Here is a 19,473-nt window from a genome sequence, read left to right as displayed (position 1 = left end):
CTGCGGCTGAGATGGATGATAAAGGCCCGAATGACTTCGGATACGCTTTACGGACGAATAAGTGCAGGCGCCTTCTGGTGTTCGAGCTCTCGGGTTCTGATGGCCTCTGTTGGTGGTCCGGTCCGTTCATAGGGCTGGTAAGCATGACGTTGCGAGTGCTGGCAGGCACGGTTCCGCGCGACGCAACACGCCGCTCAGCCGTCCATTGTCCAGAACTCCCGAGGTCGAGGCTGCGACGAAAATCTCCTAAGGGTCGTTAGTCCAGGGGCGTCATGCGAATTATATTGCTCCGCGGGGCCAGACATCGTGTTGTCTCACACCGAGGAAAAGTAAGTTGAAGGTTTGAAGGGAAGCCACGTATTAACCGAGACAGCCCGGTCGCCCCTATGATCGCATCCATGCAGAACTCGTCCAATTCCCGGAGCTGCTCTCTCTATCAACCCATAACTACTCCAAGCTCTGCTACTTCTTGGAAGTTGGATTTTCTCCCACGAACGCCTTCATAAGCTCCTGCTCGACCTGCTCATCAACAGTGGGTGGTGATGACACGGCCGCCATGCACAAGATCAAGCCGCCACCACCAAATAAAGAGAATGCCACAAAAGCCATCACCCGCAGAGGTAGCGCACGTGATGACGACCAGAACGCAGGAGTCAGGTAGTAGGCTGTTACCAGGAAGAAAACACCTATGCCAACTAGAACATTGGTCAGCGCATGGTCGTAGTCATGCCGACATGTGGAACATACTTGAGATAGCGCGACTTTCACGAGGTAATGCACGTTGGTTTTTCTGGCTGAGGAGTCTGGTCTTAACCTCTCTATACACACACCATCCTTCCTCCGGACCGAAGATCTCGAGATACATCTTGGGAGGGTAGTCGCGCAATTCGCGTCCGGTGCCAAGCTTCCACTTGTCCGCTATGGCGCTTGCATGTTCGCGAGAGAGTCCGCGCGAGACAGACAGAACTTCAGTCAAGAACTCGCGAATATCGGTCGGAAGAGCGTCAAGTTCTGGGATGACAGGCTGCGAAAGCGCGTACAGTGGGGCCTTTTCCTCGCGGTCACCGTGGTCTTGGAACGAATTCGTTGACATGTTTTCTTAGCAAAATGATATAAGTACTCGCTCACCTCAAGAGATGGAAACATAGCGACGGCGGTGGCTCTAATTAACTATCCAAACAGAGCTGGATGATCGGCGTTGGTTCTTACGTCAAGGCAGTGGCACAGCCCTGGACAAGGCTGAATTCTTGGCATTCTGAAACACGCGTGCAGTATGGACATGCCAACCAGAGCTTCGTACTGAGCCATCCTACTCGTGTTCTCACCACTTCATCTTCATTACCTAAACCATAATTAGTGGTCTGCCTTACACTAAAAACATAGACCGGAGACTACCTAGGTGATTACTCTCAGGCCAGTCACGTGCATCTCAGTAAGCGACCGGAACCGGCACGTTGCCCAGCAAAGCCCGCTCGGCACAGCTGATCATTCCCGAAAACCTTGGAAGCGACGCTGGATCTGGGCAATCACAGTCTGGGTTGTTCGAGGAAAGTATCCATGAAGGCCACCGATAGCAACGAAGCATGAAGAGATCGCGGTGAGGATGAGCTGAATGGTAAGGAGCAGCAAAAGCGCAAGTTTGACCTCGTGCGCTCAGTTCGGACCTCGCAACGACGCGACACCGCTCACTCTTGCGTTCTCGGCGGAGTTCTTATTGGGGTCTTCTGCGACTTGGTGTGCATGTCGATAAGCTCGGGCAGAGGCTGCGTATTGGCAGTGCGCATGGTGGAAGACCACTCCTCTGCACGTACACCTCTAAAAGCGTTCTTTGCTATCTGCTGCAGGCGCCAATGGACCTTTCCACATACAGTATTAGCAATCGCAACCCGAAATAGAGAACAGCATCATAGCTCTCGTCTTGCAACTTACACCATCATCATCTTCCAACAAAGCCCCATGCTGGAGCTTCGAAGGAATATCATTCACTTGGGACTGAGCCGGGATGATGGGAAGAGCGTTGTAGGAACCGAACTGCTGGTAGGCCCCGCCGACGCTCAGGCACGCACCGTCGTTTCCTTTTGCGACAGCGTTCTCGAGAGGACAGTCGTCACCCTTATAGAAGGCGATTATGAGGTCTTCATCGGTATCTCCTTGGGCGATGTAGACAGATCGAGCGTTGGCGCTGTATAAGCTGCCGTCCTGACAACCATCATCTGGCGTCAAGCCGACTGCTCCACTGAGACGTTCGCCTCGGCATTGAATGCCAGTATAGAATTGGACGTCGTGGCCTATAGAAGGCACAATGAGGGTAAAGAGGCCGACTGCGATGGTGTTGTGCATCTTGGTCGCTGTTGTTGCTGGAGAAATAGTAGATGTTTGGGCGGTGTGATCTTGTGCTTGATGTAGAGGGAAGGTCGGCTTTTATGTCATCTATGACCAAAGAGCGCTCATACATCACCCTTCACTCACAGTCTGTCTGCGTACCTGCGTCATCTCCGCGCCGCCTCGTTTATCACTCCCCTACCTCACCCCGGCTCATAACGTATAGTATACCAAGAGGACGTGTTCCGTCTTCCGAGAAGGAATATCTAGGTACGTTCCTAGGCCATGCTGCTCGTCCCGAGATAGGTAAGGAGGAAGGAAGGGCCAAGACGGGCGAGCGGCATAGATAGTTGATCCCGCTTTGGCATGACCGTGGCTGGTGGATGACGTCGAGGCTACCTTACGATTCCGCGAAAGGAAGAGAGGCTGGTTGAGTTTGGCGGATTTCACGAGTTGCAGGATAGTTCGAAATATTGTTTGAACACATAATAATTCATTACTCATATCCTCATCCCCTCCCACATAAACACCATGGGTATCTACAGAGTGTACCTGAAGCCCTCAAGGCCCTCAATGATCTTGCCTCCGTTGTTCGCACGCTTGTTCGCCATCCAGAACTTCAAGTTGAGCAACAGCGAGATGATAATGATCATACCGGACGCAATCATGCAAGCAACGATACCAGGGACGTAGGAAGGTGCGTCCTGGGTACGGAAGACAGTGCCACCGATGATGCCACCGATACCACCCGCGCCGACGAGTGTAGCGCTGCAGAGAGCACGCTTCCATTGGCCGCGGATGTTGTTGGCTTGCCAGGTGAGGATGCAGGGGACGTTTGCGTTTGCAGCAGCGGTAGCGAGGAAGACGCCTGAGAAGGGTTGTTAGTGCATGTACAGAGAGGGCAATGGGGATGAATGACTTACCAAAGTATCGGACACCGACGTTGGTGCTGAAGCCAATCATGGGGAGACCGATGAGAGCGAGGACACCGTTGGCGATGACCCATGGGCTGCGGATGTGGTACTTGTCTCCTGCCCAGGCGAAGCCAACCATGACGAAAGCGGCGAAGACGTAAGGAGGTGCGATGAGGCAGTTTGCTGCGGCGGGGCTGAAGCCCATACCGTCCTTCAGGATGATGGGAAGGAAGTAGGCGATGGCGTAGGTGATGGTGGTGGTGAACATGAAGATGAGAGCAAAGCCCCAAACTTTGAGGTCCATGGCGCCCGCGAGGTAGCTCTTGAGGTTAAACTCCTCAGCGATGACATCGTGGCGGTCTTCTTCGATGCGGGCGACGATGAAGTCCACTTCGTCTTGCTCGAGGAACTTCTTTTGGGTCGCACTGGGCTTGGCTGCTAGCTCGGGGAAGTCAACGATGAAGTACCATCCAACGACACCGATCAGAACGGTGATGACTCCTTGCATTATGAAAATCCACCTCCTAAAGTACGAAGTCAGTATATGTCTCACATGCACTTCGTATAGTTAGGACTTACCATCCTGAGAGACCAGGTCCGAAGCTGACGGGTGTGGTGGGCGCCTTCTTGGTGGGTCCGTAGTGGGGACCAAGCCAGTATGCCGCTTGTACGCCCTTGCCGTTGAGAAGAGAGAAGAGGTAGCCGAGGATACCTGAGAAGGCAGACGACAGCATACCGATGAGGAAGAAGACGGTGTTGCGCTTCTGGAGTTCGAATCGCTTGTACCAGCATGAGAGGAGGTATGCAGAGCCGGGGAAGAATCCAGCCTCGAAGATACCGAGGAGCAGACGGAGTGGGATGAGTGTGTGCCATTCCTTGACGAAACCGAAGCCAATCATGACTGCTCCCCAGATGATGACGATAGATGGCAGGAAGAGTCTTGGACCAAGCTTCCTCAGCACAACGGTAGCTGGTGGCTGGAGTGCGACGTATGTGATGAAGAAGAGTAGCACGATGATACTGTATCTCTCGCCAGTGAGCTTGAGATCGACGCCCATACCGGCAACCATGGCGACACCTAGGTTGGTTCTATCCATGAGAGAGACACAGTACATGCAGCCGAGTGTGGGGATGAGACGAAAATCGACCTTGCGGACAATCTTCTTCTGCTCCTCGGGTGTGAAACGACTGATGGCGGCATTGCTGGCGGTTGTGTCGGACTCGATGCGTTCTAGGGTGGCGACGTTGCCCTTCTCTTCAGCGTAAGAGGCCATGATAGTCGTTGGAGACTCTCGGAGTCCTCTGAGGCCCTTCAAGGGGGTAAGATGTAAACCTTGATGAACGACGAGAAGATCAACAAGGAGTAAGGGAGAATAGAAGAGGAAATCTGGCTTGTGATGGAAGAGGATGAAGGTGAACTAAAACCACAACTGTAGGATACTCGACCTCATATACACATCGGCTTCCCCAGACTACTGATCTCGCCTTCCCCAGATTCTTTGCGGCCTCGGCTCCACCGTACCCCAGACTCTCCAAAACTTAGCAATTTGCATTGGATACTGACAAGCTCTCGAAGCTATCTCGCCTACGACCTATCGAAATGACACTGGTACGGAGCCTCAAGCCCATAGCTTCGGAGACGATTCATCACAGCGGTTAGCAGTACTCATGCCAAGCAGCTCCAAGCAGCATAGCATCCGCGATAGTGCTGTCTGGACCCGGCATTCTGGCGGTCTTGACTCCGGTACAGCGCGCAGGCGCATGTCAAGGCGTTTCCGACAGTCACGCCCAGCCTATACCCCGCGTGAACAGCCATTATGGTGATGGAAATCCGGAGGTGGCTGCGACAAATGGGGTGGGCTTTTGGTGGTTTGGAGCCTGGGCAAGCACTTAGCGGGGTGTCCGCTGTCCGCTACGGGCACGTGGCGTGGGCCCAGACTCTCGAATCGAGGTCTTTTGCTAGACAACTTGCCGACAGCCATTGCCATCCAACATTGGCAGGGCATCTTCCGCTGGCTCATCGAGTGATTATCGAGGTGTTGATGTACTATGAGCGGAAGCGTTCCACGATGCCTAGATGCATGTGAAGACGATGCCTTCTGGTCGAGCGGCGAAAGTAAGTGCGTGAGACTGTACTCCGCCTAGCTACACATACGCTGCCGCTGCAATTTAATACAACCGTTCGTATAACTAGACCGGTAGGCCTTCAGCTTTGCAACTGTGTTATCGTCGTCGGAACTCATCTGGGTTTTGCACAAGATGCGGAATTGTTCATGGTCGTGATCTGATCATGTGTCTTACCGGTCCTTCTTCCGGTTCTTAGCTGTCATGTCTCCACGATTTGAGACATTCAATGGCGGATATTGTAGGATGTTGTTTCGAAGTTTGTTGTACTAGTACAATCTTTGACGGGGTTTCCCGCTCGCATGGCCTCTTAGATCCTCCAAACGCTAAGGGTAACAGCAGCCATGTTGTTGTTTGAATTTTCGTGTGGTTGGCATGCGTCTTGCAAACAGCATCTACTGTTGTTACTCCGGTGTGGGGTGTCGTCCGGTGATGGGAACCTTCTTTGTTGGATACTACGTCTTGCCTACCTAGGTAGCGTGTCGATATCCGACAAGATATCGATGCAAATGTTTCCCATCCAAGGTGTGGCGGTCATCGTATGGCTTTAGCCTGTCGCTACTGGAAGACCAACCAGTGCGCTTTTTCTAGCTGAGCTGGCCGGGTGCTGCCCGAAGCCGTACCGAGGCAGGACGAGTTTGCTTCTGAAAATGGGCATCAGGATGAACAGGTGTGAAAAGTGAAATGCAGAAAGAAGATGTTGTCTGTGCAGGTCTATGTAGTTAGTTTACCGAAAGCTGGGGTCAGATCCGAGGGTGTGTTGCGGTTGCCGGCGTCGCTGATCAGTGATCACCATGTTCGTGCCGAGCCGCACCTGAGTCGTTCTCAGCTCACGTGACTCAGCAGCCCGAGTCAGTCGGCTGGGTGACAGAAGTCGCGACACCAAGCACCCCGCTTACCGTCTTGGTCTATGCTGAGGTGACGAAGTTCTTGAGAAGCATGTGGAAAGCTTCTTTGTGAGTTTGTATGATGTTATGTCTTCCGTTTCAGACACGTCTGAACCTTTGCACGACGTTTCACGGGGCCTTGGATAATGTGTGAGTCAGATACATGAGGTTTTCTTTTGAACGCCGCGTAAAGCCACAATTCCCATTATTGAACAAAACCTCCATGGTATGTCTACTCAGACGCCACGATAGGTGACGTGGGTTGGACGAGGTAGTTAGTGAGGCCAGTGTTCAGCAGTAGGCATCCCATGGCTGACGAGGTTGCCGCACGCACCACGGGATGACTGGGCCTACTCCCGTAGACCTGTATGAGGGTCTCCATTCAGGCCTCAACGGACACTAAACACCTGGAGTATCTGGGGAGCAAGTGACGTCAGCTGGACAAGACCGGGACTGACGCCTGACCAGACAGGTGATCCCCCACGTGTACAGCAAAAATCGGACCAAATGCTGTTGAGCTGAGACATATTTCGACGAGACGTCCTCATTCAAAGCTTCCATTCGTAGATCATGATGGAAAAGCTCGGGATTGTTACTATTGCTTTTCGCTCCCCCGTCGCGTGGTACCTGTAGTTGACAGCGGAGGGTATGAATTTTCGCCCACAATAGCCGCTGGGTGGGTCTTTTGGGCATGCTAGATCCAAAAGTCCATGGCGTCAGCGCCAGAAGTGGGTCCGTAGGGCAGCGAGAGCCGCAAGACCAAGTGTTCGGGACCCAATTGGAGACACTTTGGGCAGCGAAGGATTCATTGCTGAGACGAAGTGACATGCCGCATGTGAGTCACACGTCCTGATGGAAACGTAGTCTCTAGAGAGGAATTGCTCGCGCGAACGAACTGAAGCTGGATAGCGCGGTGAAATGAAAGCGTTTAGAATGCCGTTGTCGAATTTCGCTCGGGTTCCAACGAGGTGGTGGATTTGTAGTGGGCTGCGCTTAGCGAGTTCCCACGCGTTCCTCCACCCAACCAGCGCTAGCCAAACGGCGAGACGACAATGGTTAGGAAGGCGCGACCACGATTTTGATATAACGAAAAGTGCAGTTTGAATGTCTGACAATAAGAAATAATGAGTTTGCAGGAGTTCATGTAAGATGGGTTGTGGCGTAGATTATCTTGAGATTGTGGGTACATTACCTGCATGATGCTTAAGGCAAGTGATACTGACATCCATCGCATGTCCACTGCGCATGGCGGCATCGAACGCCCATCGCGTCTTTACGTCGACGATCAATCGCAAGTTCTCAAGCATCGACTCCCACCATCCTTTCTTGAGAAGTATGATGGCGTTTTACAGTTCCCATGCACATGACTGTGTCACTGTGGCACAAGAGCTGCCGATATCGCATCAATCTGACACAGGCTTCAAGCCAAAGATCTTGATGTCTGCAGGGCGTGTGCGATGTGCCGAAATGATTCAGCCCCGATGCTCTGCCGGTCACACCAAGAGTCTAAACGGACGTCAGTGGAAGACGATTGTATGCGGAGACCGTTTCGAGCGAGTTGTCATGCCGTATCTGTCCGCTACCCCGCCGCAGAACTTGCTGGAGGTCACGTAGAAGGTTGGCTAATCACTCAATGTGTGCAACGAGCGCTTTGCAAGACCTGGCGGTCGGCACGAATTGGTGTAGCGCAGAGTGCTGCATCTGAGCCGAAGCGAATGGTTCTGAGTGGCATTTATCAAGCATCACAGCACATATCTGGCGCAGGCGTGGATGAAGGGTAGCCACAGTTACACGAAACTCAACGTCATGCCTGCTGGTGTGGGAGCATTGGATGAGCGGCCACCCTTCCGTTACGGACCACTGCACTATTTCGTCTTACAGGACCGGGACGAGCGAATGGCAAAGCTGTCAAGGATGCACCACATGGTAGCTGGTGGTGGGGTGTTTATGGCGGATGTCTGAAGCTTGATCTAGCAACGACGAAAAGTCAAGACGCTGCACTCTGTCTGCAGACCGTGTACCATGACGCCGGTCGAACACAGCATGGGGGACATGAGGGAGGAGAGCAGTGGCGAATACCTCGGAATACGATAACGGTCGTCGTGCGTGTGACGTTTGGAGTCGCGGTGCCGTGGAAGCCGCAGGTTGCCGGATTGGGCGTATTCGAGGGCGCATCATTTGTTCTGGTTCTGGCCAGAATTGTTGAGGGCATTGCGCTGCTCGATGCGGTGCGTCTGTTCACCGGAAGCTTTGGTGGGGTAGTGTCGATGACTAGGCGAGTAAGCAACGCTTGACGGGCCGCGTGATGAGAGCTGCGTCCGAGGCGATTCGATGGGGTTGTTACACCGATACGCTGTCTTGCTGGCAAGTGCGTTAGTGCCGGGCAGGGCAAGAGCTGGGAGGCTGTGATTTGCGTGGTTCTGAGGACGCAACGCCAGCCATGCTTGACACCGGACAATGAGGACTCGCAGTGGCGAAAGGACACATGTTATGCGTCGCGTCCTGGAGATTAATGAAGGTAACGATGGTGAGAGTGCTCTGTTGTTCCTGCATGGTAAGCGTGATTGACGTGGCCGAGCCAGGAGCAAACGAGTTAGCTGTTAATAAACGACGCAGTGCTGAGGCTCCATGACGTGAACCGTGAGGAAGCGAGGAAGCGCAAGGAAAAAGTTCGATGGAGCTAGGAGATTCTGCCCTGCAACCGTTCACCGTGTGATGCTGCAGAGCATCGAGGGCGTCGTGGTAATACACGATAGACAGTGCCAAGGCGGGGTGTGATCAGCAGCAGCGGCCGCCAATTTCGTCTAGCAGGCGGGCGACAAGCTTTCATGAGGGCTGGATCGAGCGAGGAGCGCGTTGAGATGTGGTTTTGACGGAATGTCGTGACGCGCGAGAGGGCGGTGAGGTGGTGCGTTGAGGTGGATTCGCCCATTCAGCCCTCTCAGGCGAACGGCTCGCAGCTACGAGGGCCGGGCAATCCCGGTTTCATGTCGTTCGAACGGAGACGATCCACGACCACTCAAACCGATGGATGTTGCGCATCTGAGGCAGCCAATGGCCAGGCGACTGGCTATTATTACGACCCGGACGACGTGATCAGCATCAGGGTGGCATGGCGGCAGGGTGAAGCAGTGTAGACGCATGGCGAAACTGTCGCAGACTCGGCCTCGGAGGGCAGGCCTTCCCAGCAGACTACTTGGACGTGGCCGCGGTCGCGGTGCAGACAGCAGCATGGCGATGGCAGTGTTGCGGCTGGCAACGAGTGCGTCTGCATGCAGCCAGCCAAAGTATGGTGTGGAGGCTGCGTCACCACGACAGCGACCACTTGACGACAGCCAGGAGCTTGAGGGCGGCAGAGCAGCCCCTCGGCCAACCACTAGGTGTTGGAGGTTGACTGGGCAGCGACGGATGCGGTGCGCGCCCAACGATTAGACGCATTGCATGAAAGAGCTAGCCCGCTATAAGGCAGTTTATAGTACCACGCCGTTTTGAATTTTACGGGCGGGGGAAAACTTTCGTGTGTCGAAGCCCGAACAACGCCTGCATGCCTGTCTGCTGCACACCAAGTCGCCCGTCATACTCTGCAGCGCCTCGCATATCCCTCATCCCTCTGCCTCCCTCGTCCCTCCGCTCTGATCTTCTTTCCCCTTCACCCACACCACGCCCCCGCCGCCTTGATGAGACGGTAGCAGCCAGCCCTATGCCCGTGCGAATAATGCGCTTTCGCCGTCTCGCCTGATTGATTGCTTGTCCAGGATCGCCCCGCGACGCTTTATTATCGATAGAGCGCGCTGCTGGAGCCGCTAGATATTTTGCCGACTCCTGTCTTCTCTCTCCCCAAAACAAACGCTGCTACTACTGCTGCCGCTGCCACCATGGCGGAACTGCAGCCTACTGTCGAGGACTGCTACTCGGATGACAGCGAAGGCGGCTCTATCCCCTTCCAGGGCCGCCGGTCGCCCAATGCCGCTAACGTCTCCACCAAGCGCTCGCACCCTTCCGACTTGGATAAACAAATGCCGCCCGCGCAGGAGAGGGCGCCGACCAACATCGACCTTCGCTCCGACTCAGGGTACAGCAGCTACACCACCGCCACCGTCAGCAGCACTAATTCCGCTCAAAGTGCTCCTCCCCAGCGCAGCCCGCCCCAGGTGCCTGCCGCCGCTGCCCCAGCGCCTCCCCAGCCTGAGGCTTCAAAGGCCCGACGACGCCCGACGACGGACACGACCGAGAAGACTTCCAAGTCGTCCACTTCGCGACCCAAGCCCTCTCGCACCGCTTCGTCCGCCTCCAAGCCTCCTGCTGTTGTCCAACCTCAGCCACCGGAACGTAAACGCAGGCCGACCGTTACCCAGGAGTCCCGCCCGGAGCGCAGAGATCGTCGTGATAGCAGAGTTGAACCGGATGGTGCCGAGCCTAGACGCACCAAGTACGACCCCAACGCCCCTGCCTCAGCTGTCCGTCGTCGCCCTGACATACTGCCATCTCAATCCGCTCGCGACGTGCGTCCCATTCCACAAGACACACGCTCAATGCATTCTGATCCCGCTTCCTACCAGCAGGCTCCGCCCTCCCCTACGCACTATCGCCAGTCCTACCACGGAGGAGCCGCCGTCATACAACCAGCCACGACACGTCCTCGTCGCCCATCGGCCGCTACTCGACCCATGAGCTACAGCGGTGAGCCTGGGGCCCAGTACCACCACTGGGCCCATGGTGCGCCTGGATACCCCCCTCCACACCACGAGCATGGCCCGCCTCTTTCTCAATCTGCTCAATTCCGGCAACCTTATCCCCAAATGGGTCATCCATCCATGCCCTATGGGACGTCTGGCTACCCCCCTCATTACTTGCAGCAGATGCCTCAATCCTACGACCCAATGCAGAGGCCGGGAATGGTACCACGGCAATCATTCAATACCGCGCGCACAGCACCTCAACCCGCTGTCATCCAAGCTCCCCGCGAGCAGCAGCAATACTCAACGAGGCGCAATCAACCTCAAGGTACATACCCTAATCAACTCCAGATCCAGGATGAAGCCTATACAAGCGATAGTGAATCTGAGGCGGGATCGTCTGATGGAGAAGGCGACTATGAGCGGGAGCCTGAGATCGATCCCGAGGACCCACGTGTCCGCCGTGCGCTCATGCCCCCGCCCCCTCAGAAGCTTTCGCGAACCAAGTCCAAGTCAACGACTAAGCCCAAAACCAGGAAGGCGGAACGGCCTATCTTGTCTCATGCTCACACTACCACAACCGTAGAGCAAGTTCGCAGCCACCGCCATTCGCTGTCGACTCCTCCTGTTGGCGTCGACGACCGCTCCAGCCGTCATCGACCTACCAAAAGCACTAACGAGGCGTCTCGCCGACAGTCCGTCAGCCGACCTCCACCCCCACCGCGCGAAACACAAACCGAATACCCCGCACGACGTGGTTCGGTTTATGTGGGCGAAAGCACCAAGGCTGAACGGCGTCGATCCGCTCACTACGGGCAGTCTGCCAGGGATAAGGAGTATGCACAGTATGCCGCAGAGAGGCAGCAGGAAGATGCACGCCTCGAGGCCGAAGAGCGAGTCAGGAAAGAGCTCAAAGCTGCGGCCCGTGCCAAGCGTGAAAGACAAGCTCGAAAACAAGCGGAAAACGAAGCTCGCTATGAGGCTGAGCAGGAGCGCAAACGCGAAAAGCGCAACTCGAAGGTCTACTACCAGCCTCCCGCGGCGTTCGACGACAGCGACGAGGAGTATGAGTCTGATGAAGCTGTCGCTCTTGTCGTTCCCGAAGCACCGGTGCCTCCTCGCCATCGCCGTCCTACTGACGCTGGGGTGCGCAAAGCCAAAGAAAGTCAGGCTTTGGACTACATTAATAGCCAACGTGGCACGGATGTTCCGTTGAATGATCACATTCATCGTGCTGCAAAGAGGGCTTCTAGGGTACCTTCAATGCCCTCTCATTCCGGCTCCTCTGGAAGCGATAGGCAAAGCCAGTCTAATCGCACCGCTCTTACGAGCAACGGCAATAATGAGATTCGCCTCCGAGTTGATGCGAACGCCCCACTCAGTCTGCAGTTCAACGGCGACATGGAGGGTCGCACTATGCAACTCATCCCGACCGAGGACGGCATGGCAGAACTTGTCATCAGTGGAAGTCGTGATAATGAGAGCAACTATCACAGCAGTGAAAGAGGCAGCAACGCAGGTGACGGACAGGCACTTGTAACGCGGAGCCAGCTAGAGGAGATGACCAAAGCAAGCATGCGCAGCGACCGTAGAAGGCGCGAAAGCCGAACAGTACGGGATTCTTACGATGATCGAATTGTTGAGGTGCCACGACCTTTGCGTCGCCGCGCCAACACCAGTTCGCATTATTACAACTAAGGATCTCCGAACCTCAGACACTCGCGCGCGAAAGGAAGATGCGTAGCTCGACTTTGACTCTCTTTCCTGCTGGCCAGACGTAACTTCCCATCCTCTGCCCTGCGTGGCAGATCTCTTTGTATCTTCCTTTTTTCTTGGGTGGATGATTTCCATATCAAAAGCTTTCTACGAGCGCGGACATGCCTCTTTGGCAGACCTGCTCAACAAAAAAGTTCGGATCGGTTTATTCATCGCAAGTTCGATTTTGGCACTATTGCCCACTCGCATTTCATGTTTGTATGCTTGCTGCGTTCCCTGCGACAGTGCAGGTCACATTTTTATGGTTTGCTAGACTGGACGCTCACGCACACCAACATCTAATGCGTAAGGGCGGTCACCGCCATCGAACTTCTTGTTTGGACCGATCAGATTGTACGGTTATCTTCTTCCTGCCTTTCGTCGCGCCCTTTTTTGAGCGTTCCCCACATTATTCCCCCCTTCTTCTTACTTCTTCTTTACCCTGCACTATACCTGCTCCTCGCGGAGGCTTTTCGGCACTTTTTCTCGATTTTGGCGGATGTAATACCCTTATCTCCTTTTCTACTTGTTATGGCTGGATCATGTACGTGGCAGAAATGTTTGGTGGGGTTTCCTTTTTTTCGTTCCGCTATTTCGCAAAAAAAGTAAGCAGAGGTCGATGTGTTGGCAACGGCTACGACGCTTATGATGATGGACGTATGGATCATGAACTACGCAGCGATGGATCTTTCTCTCTCTTTTCCTTATCTACATAGCTGAGCTGGGATGGATGGATGGCATGATGGGATTTATTCAGATCGGATACTGCAGCTAGCCTGCTGGTATCGTGTAGGACATGATCACAATCACATCTCTTCTACCCTCCTCACCGTTACCCTGTACTGGTTCACCGCAAATGTGATGCAGGACGCCAGCACTGACCTGAGCTTGCGTGTATGCTTTTGTCTGACTGCATAGGGCGACATCCTAATTCGGGCTACAGCACTTAGTCGTTTCACCCCCACACTACAACTGCGGGCATGACGCTACCCACCGTTCCTTTTTCCCACGATTCCAGACCGTGGCCTCGGTACGGTAAGGAAAATGGAAAGTACCGGTACTGTACGCGTTGGCGTGGGCCTGGCTGCCGAGTGTTTCCGGTGTGGCTGGCCTGTCCGCCTCGCTTGCCTCACTTGTGTTGGGCGAGTGAATGCATGTATCGTAGATTGATGGACACGTGTCGGGGTGGGAGATGAGATACACGTCGATGAACTCGTGACATAAAGTACACGTAGTCAGTACCGGAATAGAGATGAACGGTGAAGCCAGGGTTAAAGACATCACTGCTTGATGATGATGATTGAAGAAGGCACGTGCTACTCGTTGCTACGGATGAGATTCTGATTACTGAAGGTAAACCTGGCAAGGCTGAGTGAGTCTGCTTTTGGTTCGTTCTACTGTGGGTGGTGCTTCACCAGACATTGTCGTTCGTGTGCGGCGATGTCTTTACACCCTCGAGTCGACACTGCTGTATACACACACACATAATCCTATGTACATGCTCTACAACCGCGCTAACAGCCAAGCCTTCATACTTTGTCAATAATTCTACCCTCCACTATTCTTCCTTTGCCTCCTTTTCTTCTTGCTCACTACTGGCGTGTACGGCTCTTCAGTGGTGCTTGAGACTGTTGCCTCAGCCTTGGGACTTGGGTTACCGCTGGTTACTGTCGACGTTGTCGGCGTTTCGGACCTGCTCGGACCTATCGCCTCAGCCTTGGGCTTCTGTAGCGCAAACGTCGAAATTCCTTCTTGCTCTTGCTGACGCACAGCTTCTTTCTCCTTGTCCGGTATGGGAGCTTTTCCTGTTGATAGCCGTGTCTCTGAGAAGGCCTTTGGCAGTGGAGGAGGCTGCAATGGGTTGTTCGGTTGCGTGGAGTTACTGGCGGGTATTGGGGGAGGTTGCTGTCCTGCTGGATAAATCGCTGAATGGGGACGCTGCCCCGCTAGATGAGGATACTGTGCTGTTGGATAAGGATACTGTGCTGTTGGATAAGAATGCTGTCCTGTTGGATAAGGATGCTGTCCTGCTGGATAAGGATGCTGTCCTGCTGCATAGTAGTACTGTGGTCGTAGATAAGGCCGATGTTCCGCGTAGTAAATATGCGGTGGTAAATATGGCATGTTTTCTGCTCGATAGAAATGCTGTGGTGCTAGGTAAGGCTGTTGTCCTGGTGGAGCTGGCGTAGGAAGATGCTGTGGTGCTGGGTAAGGATGCTGTCCCTGTGGAGCTGGCGTAGGAAGATGCTGTGATGCTGGGTAAGGATGCTGTCCCTGTGGAGCTGGCGTAGGAAGATGCTGTGGTGCTGGGTAAGGATGCTGTCCTGGTGGATAAGATCGCAGTACTATAGGAGGCAACCACCCCATTGGTGGCGGAATTGAATTGGAGTTTGGGGGTCGTTGCATGGGAACATGAGCGTCGTTTGGCAGCCATTGCGGTGCTTGAGGGTTCGGCTTTACTGCAGGAGAAGCGGGCGGCTTCAGGGTTCTTTTGTGTTTTTCTTCCGCATTCCGCTTATGTTTGATTGCGTCTTGTTCAGCAGAAGCTGCAATCTTTCGCTGCTTCTCTTCATCCTTGGATAAAATGGGTATTAGATCGGGAGGAATCGGAGTGCTTAGCGAGAAATTCCTACCAAACCTTTTGAGATCGTCCAGTTTCACTTGTTTGTTCTTGCTGGCGAGCGACCTCTGTTTAGAGGTAAGTACATCGCCAGCTTTAGATAATTTCATGACACTATTTCCCACAGGATGCTGCTTAGCTGCAGCTTCAAGTTTAAGATCGGAGTCCTGGAGATACGACTCTGCCTTGCTGGAGGCCGGAATGGGGCTTGGGGCCTTTTCGAGACCAGGCTCTTCTTTCTTCTGAGAGACTACTGTCTCTGGGGTACGTTGGCGGACCGTGGGGTGATCGAGAACATTTGATCTGCTTGTTTGCATAGTAGGATTTGCGACGGTTCTAGTCCACATAGCTGAAGCTTGGGTGTATTGTGAGTGCATGGGGATGGTTTGCGTCCATTGCGCAGAAGCTTGCGTTGCATGATTGAGTGTTGAAGGTTTCGGATTCGAGAGCCAATTTGTGTTGTCGTTGGCGTCTTTGACCTGAGTTGTTTCGTTCGAGTTCCTTAGCATTCCAGTTCCATGATTATGCACCATGCTAACGGAAGAATCCAGGGGTGTATGCATATTCGGGATATGGTTTGCGATAAACCAAGGGTGGTCGAGTGCTTGTGCGGTGGTCAGCCTCCGCGAAGGGTCTACCTGCATTAAAGAGCGAAGGAAGTCTATTGCAAGAACACTAGCCCCTGATCTCCTCAAAAGATCATCAGGGAAGCTCATTTGGTATCTTTGGTACTGTAGGAGATGCTCGTCGTCCAGGAATGTGCCATGTCCTGTTAGAGCACATGATATGGTCTCCCCTAAGCACCATATATCAGCACTGAAAGGGGTTGCGCCCGTTGAGGGAGCCAGAAAAGGCTTTCCAATAGTCTCTGGAGCCATGAAGTTTGGAGTGCCATGGATGGTAGTTGATCCTGAGGAGGCGCCGCTGCGGCGACTAAGACCCAGATCGCCGAGCACGACCCACCATTCGATATCTTCTGGTGGTTTACGGTGTATCAGGATGTTCTAGAGAGCTATTCAGCGAACAACCAAGATGAAGCTCCTGTTGTGCCCTTACAGCGGGTTTCAGGTCTCGATGGGCAATCTCGTTATCATGCATACATTGTAACCCATGAATGACTTGAACAGCAATGGTCTTGGCAGTCTCTTCCGGCAAAATACCACAAGTCTTCAGGTACGTTCCGAGGTCCAGATGTTTGCAGTACTCCATGCAGATATAGAGCATCCGCCGGTGCTCGTACCAACCGTACGATCTGACAAAGTGACGTGCATACTGCGCCAAGCGTTAGTAGTCTGAAGGAAAGGTTCCCTTGAGACTCACTCTGCCTTGCGCGAATTTAGATAATGCCTCGAGCTCGCGGACATATCTCTTACTGTCGTTATCCTCAGAAGCGAGATCGGCCTTGAGCATCATTTGTTTAACAGCTAGAATTTCCACGTTGCCAGGCCCTTTGATCTTTCGCTGCAAGAAGACCGTGCCATCGCCGCCGCGGCCAATAGGCTCCGTGGTCTCCCAAAATTGAGGTAGAACGCTGTCCCGACATTCTAGGGGCGCTGTGTGGATGGTACTCTGGCCTTGAACGATTACCTTGAGCTGCGAGTCCCGGACAAGTTCTGGTAATGCATGTAGATGCGTCATCTGACTTTAGCAACAGCAGATATGTGGAGTGCAAATGCAGATGGCCAGACGTACTCGTATGAAATGGTTGCAAGACCGCAATTTGTTGATGGGCGAAGGTAAGAACGTCAGCTGCAAGGCCGACAGGGCGGCAACCCCAAGCAACCTGGTCTCAGCTGGTCGCACCAACTTGGCATGCATGCTAATTGACCAGGCGCAGTAGTGGCTGAGTAGCCGTAGGCGCTTCGATTCTGCCAACAACAAATCAGAGGGAAAGCCGAAAGCCATGAGGCCTGCGAAAGAGCCTGGCCAGATTATGTCGCGTCGCTTAACGCAGCCTGGTTGCGCCTGGCGTCCAGCGCTACGCAAGGCAGCATTCACTGCGATCCAGATATCTAGGTGCCGAGCAGATATAGTGCCATGTTGCCAGCGTCGGATTTCGAGTGTTTCGCTATTGTTCAACATGTCCGCAGAGCTGCTATTAGCGATTCCTCCCACAGTGGAACTTTGCAGAAAGTGAGGCTTTCCAAAGATCTCGTAGTTCGTTCGCGATGGGGCTGACAGAAAACAGATATATCAAAGAAGGGAGAGAGTTGTGCGCTGCACTTAAACATGCCGATACTGAAGCTTCGGAGCGCTTGGTGCAGCTCAACAACAACTGGGTACGGTTTGGGTCCCAGCTCAATTTCTTCCAGCGCATCCAGAATGCGATGCAAGAAGAGCACCGCGAGGTGTATAGTCAGACCCTGCAGATACTCCAAAACAAGTTGGACATCGTGGTGTCTATACTAAGGAGTTTCATAAAACTGCAGCCTGCAAACGAGAATGGGACAGCACCACCCAATCTCAAGGTCCAGCGATTGAAATTCGCAGCTAAGAAGAGCAGCTTGGATGAAGCCATCGACGATCTCGAGAAGTGGCAAGGGCTAGCCGACCAGTCCTGGTTTTTGCTCCTAAGAATCGCGAATACCCAAGTTGATCAGGCCTTGACTACAAGCGGCAGCCACAATGAGCTCAGTACAGGCGTAGCCATGCCAGAAACGATGGCTATACGTGCTGGTTTGCAGCAGGTTGATGATCTCTCACCAGATACATCAGCAGTCAAAAACATTACCCTGCGCTCCAGCGATATAAAGACGATGACCGTCCAGGCCATTTCTTTCTGCGATGGTATCGCACTTGCCACGAAAGCGCATTCGGACGGATCAGCGAGCAGGTACATCCTAAACCACATGCAATGTGAACCTGGTGCGAAGCCGCAGATACTGAAGCGCAACGTCCGCGACCTTGTACGAAAGCTTCAGGCCGACAAGCCGCACAGTTTCGGCTTACTGAAGTGTAAGGGCTTCGTAGCAGAATCAGTCCAGGTAGGACTTGGGGAAAATCTCTCGTTGACTATGGTTTTCAGAGAACCTCCGGCTTCACAAAACCCTAGAAGCCTGCGGGAAATGTTACTCGCATCGTCGACATGCGTGTCTACTACTCGACGGCTCCATATTGCGCGAGATTTGGCTAGGTCCATTGGTTATGTGCATACCTTCGGCTTTGTGCACAAAAACGTACGTCCGGAGTCAGTCCTCGTTTTTGACGATGCCGACGGACAGGGTATTTCCGCATTCTTAGTCGGATTTGAAAACTTCCGACGAGACGAAGGCTGGACGCAGCGCCGAGGCGATGACGCGCCAGATAAGAACCTATACAGGCACGCATCTCGGCAAGGCTTCAACCCTCGCGATGATTACGAGATGCGCCACGACATATACAGTCTGGGTGTATGTTTGTTGGAAATAGGTCTTTGGAGTAGCTTCGTCGAATACGATCCGGCAACCTCAGCGCGCAGTCTTTCGCAACAGCTCACAACGCCGTCTGGGAAAGACAGAGAGATCGCGTCGACATCTCTGCGAGACCCGACAAAGGATGTCTTCATCGCTCTCGCACGATACCGTCTCCCAGGTAGCATGGGCGACATGTACGCGGAGGTTGTGGAGACGTGTTTGACGTGTTTGGACCGCGGCAACCTTGCTTTCGGAGACGAGGAAGCGTTCGAAGACGAGGATGGGATTCGCGTTGGCGCTCGGTATATCGAAAAGGTTCTTATTCGCCTCGGGAGGCTAAATATGTAGTTCTGCTGCGTTCTGTCCTGTTTCTGCAGTCAGATCTTAGAAGGGATGTGTTCGGTTTCTCTGCGCGTAGATCCTGCCTCCTGATCAGCACAACCAATCCTGCTGCATAATTCACATTACAGCGATTCGGCTCCCACAATATACATATTGTGCGACGAGGGAGGCAAGAGCTAGGTGTGGTGTACCCGGGCAGGATTGGAGCATCGGGTGGGATCCAAATGCCGCCGGACGCAGCTCGGCAAAACCTCGGCACTCAATCAACCGAGGACCACGTTATTTGTTCGGTGACCTTCGCGATGTAGCCGCGATCTTACATGAAGTCTCAACGTCATTTCAGGAAAATCCCCAAAATGTCAGATGCCATGTGAGGGAGTGTCGCGTCCCGGGCCAGACACCTCGTAACTTCAGAGGAAAGAATGTACAGCACCGCACTCT

At 53.6% G+C, this 19,473-nt stretch overlaps 5 protein-coding genes across 5 annotated transcripts; 2 read left to right on the top strand and 3 right to left on the bottom strand.

Moving 5' to 3' along the window:
* Positions 1-1,685: 1,685 nt before the first annotated feature.
* J4E87_000390 (uncharacterized protein) lies at positions 1,686-2,340 on the bottom strand (the record flags this gene model as incomplete). The annotated part of the gene is made up of 2 exons (XM_049372048.1): positions 1,686-1,835; positions 1,930-2,340. 2 exons carry the CDS (start codon positions 2,338-2,340, stop codon positions 1,686-1,688), a joined length of 561 nt encoding a protein of 186 aa, XP_049238182.1.
* Positions 2,341-2,861: 521 nt separating this feature from the next.
* Positions 2,862-4,510, bottom strand: J4E87_000389 (uncharacterized protein; the record flags this gene model as incomplete). The annotated part of the gene is made up of 3 exons (XM_049372047.1): positions 2,862-3,190; positions 3,246-3,760; positions 3,816-4,510. The coding sequence occupies 3 exons, from the start codon at positions 4,508-4,510 to the stop codon at positions 2,862-2,864; spliced, it is 1,539 nt and encodes a 512-aa protein (XP_049238181.1).
* Positions 4,511-10,122: 5,612 nt separating this feature from the next.
* Positions 10,123-12,621, top strand: J4E87_000388 (uncharacterized protein; the record flags this gene model as incomplete). The annotated part of the gene is made up of 1 exon (XM_049372046.1): positions 10,123-12,621. One exon carries the CDS (start codon positions 10,123-10,125, stop codon positions 12,619-12,621), a length of 2,499 nt encoding a protein of 832 aa, XP_049238180.1.
* A 1,605-nt stretch (positions 12,622-14,226) lies between these two features.
* On the bottom strand, positions 14,227-15,045 carry J4E87_000387 (uncharacterized protein; the record flags this gene model as incomplete). Its single annotated transcript, XM_049372045.1, has 2 exons — positions 14,227-14,560; positions 15,041-15,045. The coding sequence occupies 2 exons, from the start codon at positions 15,043-15,045 to the stop codon at positions 14,227-14,229; spliced, it is 339 nt and encodes a 112-aa protein (XP_049238179.1).
* Positions 15,046-17,466: 2,421 nt separating this feature from the next.
* Positions 17,467-19,038, top strand: J4E87_000386 (uncharacterized protein; the record flags this gene model as incomplete). Its single annotated transcript, XM_049372044.1, has 1 exon — positions 17,467-19,038. The coding sequence occupies one exon, from the start codon at positions 17,467-17,469 to the stop codon at positions 19,036-19,038; it is 1,572 nt and encodes a 523-aa protein (XP_049238178.1).
* Positions 19,039-19,473: the final 435 nt, after the last annotated feature.

This window comes from Alternaria ethzedia (assembly GCF_023757985.1).
Source record: "Alternaria ethzedia strain BMP 0044 chromosome Unknown scaffold_1, whole genome shotgun sequence".
Lineage (NCBI taxonomy): Eukaryota > Fungi > Ascomycota > Dothideomycetes > Pleosporales > Pleosporaceae > Alternaria > Alternaria ethzedia.
This window is presented reverse-complemented; position numbering and strand designations above follow the sequence as displayed.